This window comes from Penicillium longicatenatum (assembly GCF_028827895.1).
Source record: "Penicillium longicatenatum strain IBT 33135 chromosome Unknown contig_6_segment0_segment0, whole genome shotgun sequence".
Lineage (NCBI taxonomy): Eukaryota > Fungi > Ascomycota > Eurotiomycetes > Eurotiales > Aspergillaceae > Penicillium > Penicillium longicatenatum.
In genome coordinates, this window is record NW_026643123.1 from 565,491 (window position 1) to 579,599 (window position 14,109).

The 14,109-nt window shown below is 49.3% G+C and overlaps 6 protein-coding genes across 6 annotated transcripts; 3 read left to right on the forward strand and 3 right to left on the reverse strand.

Moving 5' to 3' along the window:
• Positions 1-801: 801 nt before the first annotated feature.
• Positions 802-1,533, forward strand: N7484_008414 (ankyrin repeat domain-containing protein; the record flags this gene model as incomplete). Its single annotated transcript, XM_057118801.1, has 1 exon — positions 802-1,533. One exon carries the CDS (start codon positions 802-804, stop codon positions 1,531-1,533), a length of 732 nt encoding a protein of 243 aa, XP_056968356.1.
• A 2,048-nt stretch (positions 1,534-3,581) lies between these two features.
• N7484_008415 (nitronate monooxygenase) lies at positions 3,582-4,878 on the reverse strand (the record flags this gene model as incomplete). Its single annotated transcript, XM_057118802.1, has 4 exons — positions 3,582-3,872; positions 3,926-4,427; positions 4,489-4,750; positions 4,866-4,878. The coding sequence occupies 4 exons, from the start codon at positions 4,876-4,878 to the stop codon at positions 3,582-3,584; spliced, it is 1,068 nt and encodes a 355-aa protein (XP_056968357.1).
• Positions 4,879-5,599: 721 nt separating this feature from the next.
• Positions 5,600-7,233, forward strand: N7484_008416 (folic acid synthesis protein; the record flags this gene model as incomplete). Its single annotated transcript, XM_057118803.1, has 3 exons — positions 5,600-5,932; positions 5,989-6,197; positions 6,252-7,233. 3 exons carry the CDS (start codon positions 5,600-5,602, stop codon positions 7,231-7,233), a joined length of 1,524 nt encoding a protein of 507 aa, XP_056968358.1.
• Positions 7,234-8,822: 1,589 nt separating this feature from the next.
• N7484_008417 (ADP-ribosylation factor GTPase-activating protein) lies at positions 8,823-10,578 on the reverse strand (the record flags this gene model as incomplete). The annotated part of the gene is made up of 6 exons (XM_057118804.1): positions 8,823-8,851; positions 8,901-9,218; positions 9,275-9,972; positions 10,035-10,218; positions 10,296-10,431; positions 10,513-10,578. 6 exons carry the CDS (start codon positions 10,576-10,578, stop codon positions 8,823-8,825), a joined length of 1,431 nt encoding a protein of 476 aa, XP_056968359.1.
• Positions 10,579-10,893: 315 nt separating this feature from the next.
• On the forward strand, positions 10,894-11,750 carry tim21 (the record flags this gene model as incomplete). Its single annotated transcript, XM_057118805.1, has 4 exons — positions 10,894-11,157; positions 11,221-11,405; positions 11,459-11,513; positions 11,565-11,750. 4 exons carry the CDS (start codon positions 10,894-10,896, stop codon positions 11,748-11,750), a joined length of 690 nt encoding a protein of 229 aa, XP_056968360.1.
• A 331-nt stretch (positions 11,751-12,081) lies between these two features.
• On the reverse strand, positions 12,082-13,609 carry N7484_008419 (L-fuconate dehydratase; the record flags this gene model as incomplete). Its single annotated transcript, XM_057118806.1, has 4 exons — positions 12,082-12,684; positions 12,742-13,347; positions 13,407-13,511; positions 13,565-13,609. The coding sequence occupies 4 exons, from the start codon at positions 13,607-13,609 to the stop codon at positions 12,082-12,084; spliced, it is 1,359 nt and encodes a 452-aa protein (XP_056968361.1).
• Positions 13,610-14,109: the final 500 nt, after the last annotated feature.

The following is a 14,109-nucleotide window of genomic DNA, read 5'->3' on the forward strand; positions in this document are numbered from 1 at the left end:
GCTTTTAGACCTTTCGTGCCATAGCATGGTGATTAGTAAGATTTGCTAAGCGTGCCTATAAGTGAAATCCGATGTTTGCAGCCGGATCTCATAGTCTCATTGTAGCTCTTAGGCTCTGATTCTTGATTGAATGAAAGCTAAGGGTTTCCAATATTACGTACTGTTTCCCACTATTGTTCCGGATAGTAGAATTTGATAAACAACAGAAATGTACACTAGAGGTCGCTTACTTTATTATTATTCTGGCATTGTAAAAGTGTGGAATGCAAAATGATTGGTCACCCGTATATCTCCATAAGTTTTCCTATAAGCGCCTTTGTTATGGAACCTTAAAACCGCGCGGAAAACAGTCGTTTAAAGTGACGGTATAGGGCCGTGGGTGGTGGCATAGTGGGTCTTTGGTGAGACACAACTCGAGCTTTACTCTTAGTGTCAACCTCTGCCTTCCTAACTAAACATTTTCCTGTCACTAGCCAGAAACGTTCCAGCCGACAAGCCATGGCCCTCTGCGATTTACCGAATGAATTACTTCATCTTATAGTGGAATTTCTAGACTCCGAAAGTTCCATAAACGCACTAGCACGCACCAAGCTTGCCTTTTTCGTTCAGTTCAACCCCTTTCTTTACCGGTATCACGTTTCACGTCCACCACATCATCTTCGGACCTGGGTTTATATCCCGGCTTTGACTTGGGCAGCGGAGCACAATGACTTAGCTCTCTTAGACAAGCTCGTCGACGCGGGAGCGGATCTCTTTGAAATCTGACTTTGGCGCTGGTCTAGGCCTCTTCCACGCCACCCGATGTGGGTTGCTGCTAAAAGGGGTCACATTGAATTTCTCGAAGCTTTGCTAGATAGCCATGGTATGAGCTCCCGGTTGAGGGAGTCACATTACGCCGAGCTTGTTGCCACGGCCGTGTTGAAAAACCAAATTCATGTTGTCCGGATGCTCCTCGCGAGGGACGTTGACCCATGGTGCGCTGGAGACAGAGCTGGCATCCTTCTAAGCGGGATTATCCGATGGGGAAGTCCCGAGCTCTTTGAATTACTACTCTTAGACTTCAAGCAGCGAAGCCCTCTCCCCACTATTGCACAATGGACGGATGCTTATAAGGCACTGAAGTATGCACAGGATAGCGAAGATATTACGCGGCTATTGCTCACGGCTGGCATAGATGTTAATCGCGCACAGCCAGGGTCTGGTGGAGTGGCAATATGGCGACCCCTATATTATTGTGGTCATCCAGGACCAGCTCGGCTTCTACTAGAAGCGGGCGCAGACCCGAATATCGACAACAACGACAAATGGGGGCCACTGGCAAGTGTGGTGGATAACTTTCGGCCTACCATTACTTTCAAAATCCCTTCTCAGAAACAAAAGGGCCGTCGCATGGAAATGATCCAACTACTTTTTGAGTATGGAGCGGACCCGCAACGAGCCGGAGGGGGTTGGGCCTTGCATGGGGCACTAAGGGACCTGGACTTTAGTTCGGCTACCTTTCTTGCGGACAAAGGTGCGAGAACAATTCTCTGAATTAACGGCAACCGACCAAGCACTATTGGACCAAGCGGTGATAAAGCATGAATGGGGAATAGTTATGGGACTGACCCCACTAAACTGGTCCCTTGTCAACTACGCTGGTCCAGGCTTGGTCTACAACGGAAATTATATATCGGCGTATAGGTTGCCGCCAGTTGCGAGGGGTAGTTTGCCACCTTGGATGAAAAGCGAGAATTGTCTGATTGATGAGAATGACAAAATTCCACTGCCATCCCCCGCGCCGGGTAATAATTTGGATGAAAGTGGAAGTACATAGAAAATTCCTATAAATTCACTCAATTATTCAAAAATCGAACATTCTAGATACAATAAGGGAAATTTTTGCCAACGAGAAAAGAAAAATTTGGATAGTGCATCTTCAATCTTAGCAAAAATATAGTCATTACTAGTTGACAAGCTCGCTTAGTAGTGGAAGGCCCTCATAAAAGCGGTGGCGGCCCAGGTAGGAAGGCCCTACCCAACAAACATTATCCTATATATACATATAGGTGCATATAACGCAATAAGTCTCTTTATCCTAGACAAGTGTAACATATTTTTCACCATCCACACAGCCACACATCATATATGAATCTTACTTTCATTGACTAGATGCGATTATAAAAGTTGGTAGTAGACCTGAAAGACTAGTCTAGAGACTAGAAGTCGAATCTGTTAAGTACATATCGTACTGTAGTACAATAGGCACCAATTTCTAGCTTATATAAGTAAATCAGGCCCAAAAAAGGCAGGAGGTGGGTCGTTCTAAGCAAAAAGGGGGTCGCTTTAGGGCCTATCTAAATTCACCTAGCAGTTCATCATATTAGCCTGAAGCACCTGCTAGAGAGAGGACTATCCCTGGATTAAAGTCCTTTTTTGGGAGCGTACAGCATTTGAATACAATCAATCGAATATAAATAAAATGCAAGCCAAACGAAATAGGCATGGGAATCCCAAATACTTGAGTCGTGGGTACTGTCTGCAGTGTATTGTGTATGTGATATATCAACAACCAGAGTTGAGGCTAGGTGCCAGCTTCTAACAGATATTAGTCTCTTTCACAAACTTGGGAAACATAAGTGAGAGGGGAACGTGGGTCTCGTACCGTAAGAGTCACTTATCATGTGCATATACTTGATACTAATTTTGAAAGTTACTATCTGCCGCAATGGGACCGCAATGGGAGATGACCGTTGCATTAGTACCCTTGGGCACTATGGTAATGTATCCCATCATCATTTTGCTCACAAGGCAATCGAGAAACCGATACATCACCTCACTGTCTTCCTTGCATAATTCCTGAGCTGTAGCTGTCGTGTATTCTGGAATGAGTTTTCGGCATTCACTTGTAGCTCTGCCTTCAAGTTCGGAAAATTCGGAACTATCCATCCACGGGAAGATCGTTGATTGTATTAAATATTCTGTTTCGAAAATGGACTCTGGGACTTTTCTCTCTTAGCCAGAATAATGGCTTCTGAAGATTACATCTACTTCCGAGCAGTACCAACCCTGCATTGCGCTTTGGGTTACCATAAGTTGCTTTCGACATTCTGATGGTACCATTGCATCAGGGACCAAGAGGGAAGTAGATGTATGCTCTTCACATATTGATGGTATGCTTCCCGTAGGGATCACTTGAGGGGTAGATGGGAGGCCACGAACTGCAGTGGTAGGAATAACAAAAGTAGCGACTATCGAAGCCAAGTTGAAAAAGCGCATCTTGTGCAACACAAAAATGAAAGGTCTGAACCGGTAGAATGAATTCGACTTGGGGGAAAGAAATCGATGATTAGACAGGGGTAGGTAATAACGGAGATGATATGGGAGGTCTCACCCTTGTAACCGTATTCATGCTATTTGACTGGATAAAGATTGAGTTTCAGAGATAATTGACAAGGCACGTAGGATATATCTTTAATATTCTTCGATTTAAGATGATCAGTAACCAACCTTGTGTAGCCACGGCTTATGGCTAATCCGGTGGCTCATTTGTAAGCCACGCTATGGGTAATAGAAGACAAAATTTGAACGAAAATCATTATTTACAGCTTGGCCAGCATCTGGCTGCCCTTCTTCATAAGAGCAGCAGCGTCAGTGACGAGTTCATCCACAATGGCCTTGGCGGACTTCTTCTCATCGACAACAGCGGCCACCTTGCCCATCAAGAAGGGGCGGGCGTTATCCAAGGTATCGTCGTCAACATCATCGGGCAGGTTCTCGAAATCGTGCTCAACGGGGATGATACCCTTGGCGGTGAGCTGCTTGATCTCTTCCGCACGGTTGTTCTCCCAGTTCATGATGTAATCGTTCTTACGAACACGCAGGGGACGACCCTAGAGTACTTGTTAGTATAACAGCTGATGAAGTCCGGAGAGGATACACGTACAGTGAAGATAATGGTGCGGACGTTGTCCTCGAAGCCAGCAGTGCGGACAGCCTCCTGGTGAGCCTTGGGGGCACCGGCCTCCTCGGACAGAATGAAGCGGGTACCGATCCAGACAGCGGAGGCGCCGAGCATCAGAGCGGCGGCAACCGAGTTACCGTTGAACAGACCACCAGCAGCGATGACCTGGACGTCCTGACCGGTCAAGGGGCTCTTCTTGCCCTTCACCAGCTTGGCAACAGTGGGGATGAGGACAGTGGTGGGAACATCACCAGTGTGACCACCACCCTCACCACCCTGTGCACAAATGATATCAATACCGACGTCCAGAGCCTTGGCCACGTGCTTGGGGTGGCCGATCATGTTCATACAGAGGATACCGGCGGAGTGGAGCTTGTCAACGGCGGTCTTAGGGGGAACACCAACAGCAGACACGAAGAGCTTAGCACCGCTCTCGATGATGATATCGATGAGCTCGTTGAGCTTGCCCTTAGTGTAATCATAGCTAAATGACGAGTATATTAGTCGCGTGTTTCCGGGGCCGTCAGTTTCGTGGGTATACTGACTTGGTCTTACGGGCGCTGCCACCAACCTGGGGCAGTAGCAGGTCGACACCGAACGGAGCATTCTTGTCGTGAAGATAACTCTTCAGCTCGGCAACCTGCTCGCGCAGCATATCGGGTGTGTAACCGACTCCTCCGATGACACCGAGACCGCCAGCGTTGGTGACCGCGGCCGCCAGCTTGGGGCCAGCAGCCACGTTCATACCCGCTAGCAGGACGGGGTGGTTGATCTTGAGCAGATCGGTGATGGGGGTACGGATTACCTCTGCCGGGGCCACATGTTAGTATGGTCTGATGGGTATGAAATCATAGCTGAAACCCCAAAACAGTGACATGCAGGAATTAAAACAACATTGAAAAAGCAAAAAGTGGATACATACGAGGAGAAGCCATGGTGAATGAAGTATGGAGTTGAAGAAAAAGAAAGAGAAGAAAGTCCGGGGAAAGTGGACCTATAAAGGGAAGCAACCGAGGCGCATTCACCTTCTGACCCTTTAAGCCTCGGTTCATCTGAACCAAATCATTCAGGGCGGGGAAAGTGACACCTTGACACCTGGTCTCCTGGCCTTAACACCTGAAAAACCAGGCCAAAGTATGCCGTTGTAAGGCATAAATCTCACCTGACACGCGATAAGATCTATTGATTGTAACGTCAATTCCTTCAAAACTCAGGGACGCGACATCGTGCGCCTCGACGGAGAAATGAGCTTTCAAGCCTCCTGCCACCGTGTCTTTCCGGCCGGGGCCATTCGCGGTGCTTCATATTCGCGCGCATTACGATCACCTCGGTTCCCGTCATTACCGACCCCGAATGCAACGCGGCAGAGGGATCGGCTTTGGCACGGACTCTGGATGAGAAGGTACCAATTTACTGATTACCATATCGTTGCCAAGCGGTCACATAAATTCTAACGTCAGATTATAGTATAAGTTCTACCGCAAGCTCGAGTAGGTTCATCACAACTTCGCCTCTTCCGGCCCCGCCTTATCTGCCTTTTATCGGCTCACCCAAGGAAAAAAAAAAAGCGGGACACCATGCACGCTTTTTCTACTTCCCTACGTCCTTGCATAGCAGCCTTTGCAGCCAACAAACTAAGGTTATTTAGATTTCTCAATGGGTAATCCAGTGGCTATGCCTTCGTTTGATGGAAATGTTCAACCGAAGCGCTCTGGTCCACTATCGTATCTGAAATCATACGCGAGGCGATTCTCAAGCGGGTACTCGCCACAGTCAAGCTCCAGCTTGAACTCCACAAATGGAGCCCATGGGCTGCATCGAGCTTTTATCGCATTGGGCAGCAATGTAGGAGACCGTGTCGATATGATTGAAAAGGCTTGTCTTGAGCTGGACCGAGTCAATATTAAAGTCAAAAGAACAAGCTCCCTCTTTGAGACGACTCCGATGTATGTGCTTGACCAGGATACGTTCATGAATGGAGTTTGCGAGGTAATTTCCCATCACGTTTTTCATTCGATGTCAAACAGAATACTAACGGCTACTAGGTTGAGACAAGTCTCTCGCCAATGGAACTTTTGGATACGATCCAATCTATTGAGATCGAGCTGGGCCGAAAAAAGTTGATTGATAAGGGCCCACGATCAATCGATCTGGATATTCTGCTATATGACCAAGAGATATTCGCTCACGAACGCCTTAATGTCCCACACAACCTCATGTTGGACCGAGATTTTGTCCTTCGACCTCTTTGCCAGTATGTGGCAAACTTATCACAAGCTATCAAAAGTGCACACCACTAACAACATAGATTAATACCTCATGAACGGCCACCCTTGCCTGGGAAAAATGCACTTACATACAGCGAACATCTTAAGGCTCTTCCACCACCGGAGCCAACACCATATTCAACAACGCCCATCTCACCACATTTCCCAAACCTCTACGCAACAGACCCGAAGCGTCCAACTCACGTCATGGCCATCCTCAACCTGACCCCAGACTCTTTCTCTGACGGTGGCACTCACTCCCCCACAGACTTCACCCAACTCACCGAAACAGTCCGCCGATTCATCGCCCAAGGCGCAACAATCATCGACGTCGGTGGCGAAAGCACCCGCCCCGGCTCAACACCTGTCGGGCCAGGGGAGGAAATCGCCCGAGTAGCCCCTGCAATTCAACACATTCGCAAGAACATCCCTGAGGCTTCCAACATTGCCATCAGCATCGACACCTACCGCGCTGCAGTGGCCGAGGCAGCCTGTGCCGCCGGTGCAGACATCATCAACGACGTCTCCGCCGGTCTCCTCGATCCAGAAATGCTTCCCACGGCAGCACGTCTCGGCAAATCTATCATCCTAATGCACATGCGTGGAACACCGCAAACAATGACCAAACTCCATGACTACCCCAACGGCGTCATCCCCGAAGTTAGCGCCGAGCTTCGTGCCCGCGTAGCAGCCGCAGAGGACGCAGGTATTCGCCGCTGGCGCATCATTCTTGACCCCGGTCTCGGATTCGCAAAGCTGCAACCCCAAGACCTTGAAATATTGCGTGAGTTGCCAGCTCTGCGAGCGGCTGAGGGCTTGGACTGTTTACCGTGGCTTATGGGCCCAAGCCGGAAACGGTTTATTGGGAATATCACTGGCGTGAAGACACCCAAAGAACGCGTCTGGGGCACTGCTGCGACTGTTTCCGCTAGTGTTGCTGGCGGTGCTGATATCGTGCGCGTACATGATGTGCAGGAAATGTGGCAGGTTGCGAAGGTTGCTGATGCGATTTATCGTGTCTAGGCATCGAGGATGCCGTAAAATATGCACATACAACTGTATATTGTATGTGGAAATTTTTGTATCGTTATGCTTTCAACTTTGTACGATATACACTGGTTGTTTCTTCATTCATCATGGAGTTTATAGAGGGTTGGAGTTGCTAGACAGGCACATCGATTTCTAGCTGGACATACCATGCTTACTTTGATTTGATTACGCACCTCTTTTTCCATGTCTTTTGACAGCTGATGATTCAGTAACATTGCATTCCTTGGACCAATTCGTGAGTGAAAACCCTCCGGGGTTCCCAGGTTCTCGTCATTGTATACCGGAAGGCCTGTAAAAGTAGGAAAATAGCATGTAAAAACCAGCTACCTATTTGTACAGATGAAGCCTAGGGTTACTAATCTATAGCTAGACTTTACTCAGGGGGATTTGGCCTGCAAACGGCGAGCTTGTTTTGCAGCCTCTAAAAAGATTAAACGTTTACAGCGTCCATGGATGAAGCTATGGATTACGCAGTAAAGTGCTATGATGGACATTTATGACTCATTATCTACATAATTCTCTTATCACTCTGGGGAAGTTACATACAAGTTCAAGTCCAATGAAGGTAGATAGTCACTCGGTCTGCAACGTGTTTAGTCTATCTCTGAGGGCCGACTTTCACCTGCCGCTCTCACTTCAGGTCACAAGATCCTGTCTCTACAGGAGATCTTATAGTAATTCTCTACCTCAAATTCTCTAGCTACGCAGGTGGCCCACAGTCGCTGCGTGGAGTTAGACCTTGCATCTACGAACATAGAAGACGGCAACGAATATGGCTCTGAGGGTATCGTTTGAGCCCGCCAGTGGGCGATCAAAAATAAACGAATCAACCGGGCGGAACTCAAGGTCCCAGCCTGGCGGTGCTTTTTCAGAACTGACTATGAACTCGTTTACGAGGAGAAGAGAAAGGATGTGTTGGTCCACGGCGGTTTAAAGTGTGATGACTTATGCCTCCTGTACAAGAGGTGATACCCTGGCCATGGCATGCAAAAAGTCACTTGCCAGCTTGGCTTGGGCATCCGTGATTTGTAGGAATACACGGTAAGTGCACAGGAAGCTACATGGGAAAGTCATTCTAGGTTCACACAATAAAGGTATTGTCATTTGCAATGCAATTATAGCCCTAGCAATATGCATCAGTAAAGTAGTCTGCATAATAGCAGTGTCGATCGTGTATGCATTGTACTTTTCTCTATGACACAAGACGCCATCAATCCATAAACGGTCTGCATTAACTCGAAATCCTATCAGAAACACAAAGAACATGTCAAACTAACAAAGAAAAGCCTTAACTCATCATTACGTGGCTGCAAATGCCCGATGGAATCAAAGCTTAAGAAAATATCGTCAACCACCATCCACGCCAAACTAAATTTACACCAATTTGTCTTCGACCAACCGTGGCGGCGTTAGATGAAGCAGAAAGACATCGGAGGTTGGCGTGAGGCTTGGAGACAAGATATACGTCACGCATCACGGGAATGTGGGGGGATCAATGGGGCTTGCTAAGTATTGAATGTAACAAAACGCGTGATATCGGAGAAGAAAAGCCAAGGTGGCACTTATGAGTTCAGGTAGCTGCGAATGGCACCTAGGGAAAGTCAGAAACTGCACCCTTTAGTAAAATCACATTAGCCAACCTTGTAGCTTGGTCGCTCCTTCACCAACGAGGTGCGACAGGTTCTCAATATCATCTCCTGCGGTGATGCCGAAGCGGCGGACAAAGTCCTTGGCAGTGTTTTCCAAGTCTCCGTAGCCATCGTCCATCGGCGGAAGGTCATCCTCGGGCCGGCCGAAGTAAGCATTACTGGAGATAGAGGTCGCGCTGTCGAATTCTGTGAGGCGCTGCTTGGCCTCAGCCTGGGCGTTGGGATCGAAGCGGTCACGGCCAAAGAACTCGTCAGAAGAGATACCCTTCTGGGTACCGAATCGTGTCTTGGTTTGAGAGAGTTCAGCCTCTTAAAGACTAGTTAGTAACATGTTTATCTCAGGAAAATTACAGAAGAAAACTTACCATCAGCCGCAGATCTGGGAGCAACAGCACCGAATCCGAGCTTCTTGGGAGCTGGGGGCTTTGAGACCTGACCGAATCCAAGTCTGTTCATTCCCATGCCAAGACGATCGACATCGCTTGAGTTGCGCTCATCGTTCTTGCTGGTAGCACCGAATCCACCACGGTTGGGGCTAACCGGAGTGGGAGAAGCAATAGGCACCGCAGCAGTGGACTTGGCCTTGGCATCGGCCTCGGCCTGCTCAGCCTCGGGATCATATCCAAGCTTCTCAATGCGCTCGGCCTCCTCTCTGGCTTTCCGCTCAGCCTCCTCGAAATCGATGTCACTGGGAGCAACCTTCTTCGCGCCAAGCTTAGGAGCCTTCTTGGCTCCCAGAAGGCCCTTCTTCGCACCCCCAACAGTGGTAGTCTTCTTCGCGGCGTTGGCGCGAATGGCAGTCGGAGCGGGAGCTGCGGGCTTCTCTTCAGAGGCAGACAAGGGAGACTTCGAGCGAGAGCCGTTCGAGTTGGCGGTCAAAAAGGGAGATCCGGTTCGGCTCACGACGGGTGGCGTACTAGTGCGGGAGGGTGGGTTGCTCGGACGCTTAATCGAGGGCTTGTCCCAGGACGAGAAAAAGTCGTCGTCTTCTCCGGCAGGGGTAGCAGAGCCGTCAGAGGGGGTGCCAGCAGGGAGATCGGTGATGACAACCTCCTCGGGGTACCTAAACAAAGCGCCTGTTAACTTCTGCCTGGACAACCCACAAACGAGGTCGGAAATACTGACTGTTGCGCATCCGCTGCAGCCCGTCTCTTCAGTTCCTCCTTATATTTGACGGCCGCATTGGAAGTATACTTGACCTTGGCGTCCTTGCTGGCCAGCGCAGCAGATCCTCCATGCGACTGGAAGTATTTGGTTGCGGACTCATTGCCACCGACCTTCATCACCCGGAGTTGCTCCCATTGCCACTCTTTATGAAATAATTAGCCAATTTCCAATCGTAGAGTCGCGTCGCTCGAAATTTCCCCATCTTGGGAGAATACATACGGTCGAGGTTTGTGGATCGAACAAAGGAGATGTGAACGCCGAGATTGCGGTGATTGGATGAGCAGTCAAGGCACAGGTAGATTCCAAAAGGAACCGACGACCAGGTAGGATTCTTAGAGTTGCAGTCGAAGCACACCTATTCGCAAAAGTCTCGTTAGTGAACAATGGCCAAAATGCACCGAGAACGGCGGGACGGGGGCGCGGGGCGAGAACGCACCTTGTTTGCGGGCTTCAACTTCATTTTCTCAAAGAGTTTTTGAGACTGCGCCTTGGAGGCACTCATGATGGAGGAGAAGGCTATGAAATCCGGGGGAAAATAAGGGTTGAGGTGTGCTATGTGCTAGAGAACAAAGGCCAAAGTGATGTATCGGGAACGGCGAACGTGGTCGGACTCGGGAGAGTCCCTGTTCCTGTTGTAATTTTGCAGTTCTGCAGTGACCCCGACGGTGGAGCATGTGCCCCTTAACTATGGGGAAATGACGCCACTTAGGCCGCAAATTTACAGTACGGTATTTTATAAAACACGTGAGCCTGCCTATCGTTATCGCGGTCTTCATCTTCATCTTCGAGGTTGGAGCAGTCGACGATCGCACCCACGATGAATCCTCAGTACGTGCGTGCTTTGCCTCGAGCCACTTCAAGTGCTGTGGCAACTCTGCGCCCTTCTCCCCGAGCCGCAATAAGCCGACTTTACGCCACACAAAGCAGTCCCAACGGCACGACTAAGCGACGGAGGAACATTACAGTCTTGTCTGACGATGGACGATATGAGTGGGGTGATCTTAGCGGACGAGAAAAGGTGTCGCGTGCTACACAGCAATCGTTCAACTTTGTAGTTGTGATCGCAGGTGTTGTGCTAACGGTACGTTCTTGGGTACCCACCTGTGCGAGACCGAACATCAAAGGTCTAACTTTTCGATTCTAGGGCGGTGTCTTCTATCTTTTATGGACCGATGTTATCTCTCCGAATAGTCGGACATGGCAATTTGAAAAAGCCGTCGACCGTGTCAAGGATGATGCGCGGTGCATACAACTCCTGGGTGACCGACGCGAGATCAAAGCCTTTGGAGAGAATACCTCGAGCAAATGGGCACGGCACCGGCCTATTGCGTGAGTCTTTGGATAATTACTACGCGTTGAAAAGTTGGACTAATGGATCTTAGTACGACCGTTGGGAAGGACCGATTAGGCCGCGAGCATCTCCGCATGAACTTTCACGTAAGTCAAGCACTTCCTCGTTGCGGAACAATATACTCATTTCCTCTTTAGGTTGAGGGCCCTCTTAACTCAGGAGTCGTCCACGTGCATATGATCAAGCCTTTGGATCAGAACGAGTGGGAATACCAACTCCTTGCTTTGGATGTCAAGGGACATTCTCGTGTCGTCCTGGAGAAGGCTGTGGAGAAGCCCAGCGTGGCTAGCTCGCTGAAATTGTTTGGCATTCAGTGGCGCTGAATTCTGCTTGAATTAAATTTCATATCATGCTGCCTCAATCTCTACCATTTTCATGGGGTTTCATCTTGCATTATTGGTTTTGAATTTCTGTGAGCTCTTGTCCTAGACGCGGATCAAGGGCTTTTCAGGCCTACAGACTGGCCTACTGTCGCCAGTCTGTGGCTATGTTATTGTATTTTTAGGGCGGTCAACGAACCACCCAGACTGATGTACCATATTTCCACTGTGTATCGAACTCAGTACAATGAAGCAAATATCTTATAAAAATTCTTGGATCAACATTTTGGTAAAGCTATTAACATGAATAAACATAAAGACATAATATAAAGTTTTATACCACGCGAGGACCCTCCAGGATGACCTTAGCCTCCTCGGAGCGCCACCAGCTCTTGCCTTCCACACCAGGGAACTCGAACTCGTCCATGCTGTCGGGCTTCATCTCCACGCTGTACCCAGGCTCCATAGGGGTGACATAGTAGCCATCCTTGACACTGGACGGGTGGACAAAGTGCTCGTGCAAGTGGTCAACATATTCCAGAACACTCCGCTTTCCGGTAACAACGACATAGTCGATTGTGCTCAGGTGCTGTGTGTACTCGGGCAGACCAACGCCACCAGAGTGAGGCACAATGGGGACACCGAACTTGCGAGCGAGCAGCAAGATAGCAAGGACCTCGTTCACACCACCAACACGGCAGGCATCAGGCTGCAGAACAGTCAAGGCACCAGCTTGCAGCAGCTGCTTGAAGATCACACGGTTCTGGCACATCTCACCGGTAGCAACACCGACAGTTCCGTGAGGGGTGTTCTCCAGAGCCTTCTTGATGGCCGCGTGGCCGAGGATATCATCAGGGGAGGTAGGCTCTTCAATGAACCAAGGCTTGAACTCAGCCAGCTCTTGCATCCAGGTGATAGCCTCTGGGACAGACCAAACCTATTCGAGAACAGTCAGTACCAACGCCAATTATTCATATGCCAGGGACGAACATACCTGGTTAGCATCAACCATAAGAATATTTCCCTTATCATATCCAATTGCCTCCCGGGCAATTCTCAACCGGCTCTTATCATCCTCCAAGTTGCCACCAACCTTCAACTTGAAATGTTTGTATCCCTGCTCAACACTCTCCTTCAGCAACACCTTCAACTTCTCCTCGGAGTATCCCAGCCAGCCAGCACTAGTTGTGTAGGCTGGAACAGCCTTGCTAGCCTCAGCCTCAGCAATGCGCTCCTGCTTACCACCCTCAACCTCCTTCAACATAGCCAACGCCTCCTCGGGAGTAATAGCATCGGTGATGTAACGGAAGTCAATGCAACGGACGAACTCCTCGGGAGTCATATCAGCAACGATGCGCCAGACAGGCTTGCCGAGGGTCTTAGCCCAGAGATCCCAGAGGGCATTGACGACAGCACCAAGGGCAAGGTGGATGACACCCTTCTCAGGACCGATCCAACGAAGCTGGCTGTCAGAGACCAGGTAGCGCCAGGTCTTGCCCCAGTCGGCTGTTAGCTCGTCGAGGTCTTTGCCAATGACGAGAGGGGTAACGAGGGAGATAGCGGCGCAGACGATCTCGTTGCCACGGCCGATTGTGAAGGTCTGGATGGTGTTAGAACGCATGTGTATGCAATTGGATTGCTTGCTTGTAGTATACGCACCATACCATGACCGCTGAAGTCAGAGTCTGTGTTGATGATGCAGTAGGCGGCAGAGTAATCACCAGCAGCGTTCATAGCATCGGAACCAGTCTTGTCGAGGGAGGTCTAATGCAAGCGTTAACAACTGAGCCCATTACTGCCTGGACATAATCACATACCGGAAACCTCACGTCCCGCGTGGTGAAGCCAGTAATCTTAACCATAGTGACGGTTGATCAACAATGCTAGAAACCCAATTGAACACGTTCTTGCAATCGTAATTCAAAGATCAAGCTAGGAATGTGGGGAACTCCACAAGATGTATGGTATTTCGCTTGGAAATGTCAGGAAGATGGAGGGTATATAAGTCAGATTGCGACGAAAGAATTCAAAGAGAATCCGGAAGAAATTGCGACTCGCGGCCCGTATATAGTCTCTGTAACCCCCGCGCCGTTGGCACATTTGCCCTCGCCCCTCACTCCGCAGTCCCCGTTTCCGCAAATGCGGCGTTGTGATTGGGGGATAATTGCCCGAGTCGGGGAATTGGGTTTCTCCACCAATCAGCGGTCCGGGAGGTTGATCGGAGTACCTCCGGGGTTGACGTTATAGCCTATAGTGTAGGGAAATTGAACTAGAGGGGATGGTTATTTGAACATGCAGTGTAAATCAGTGTTGTCTGCCTAGGTGGATATATGGATTTACTTCCAACTAAGTCCTTGGATAT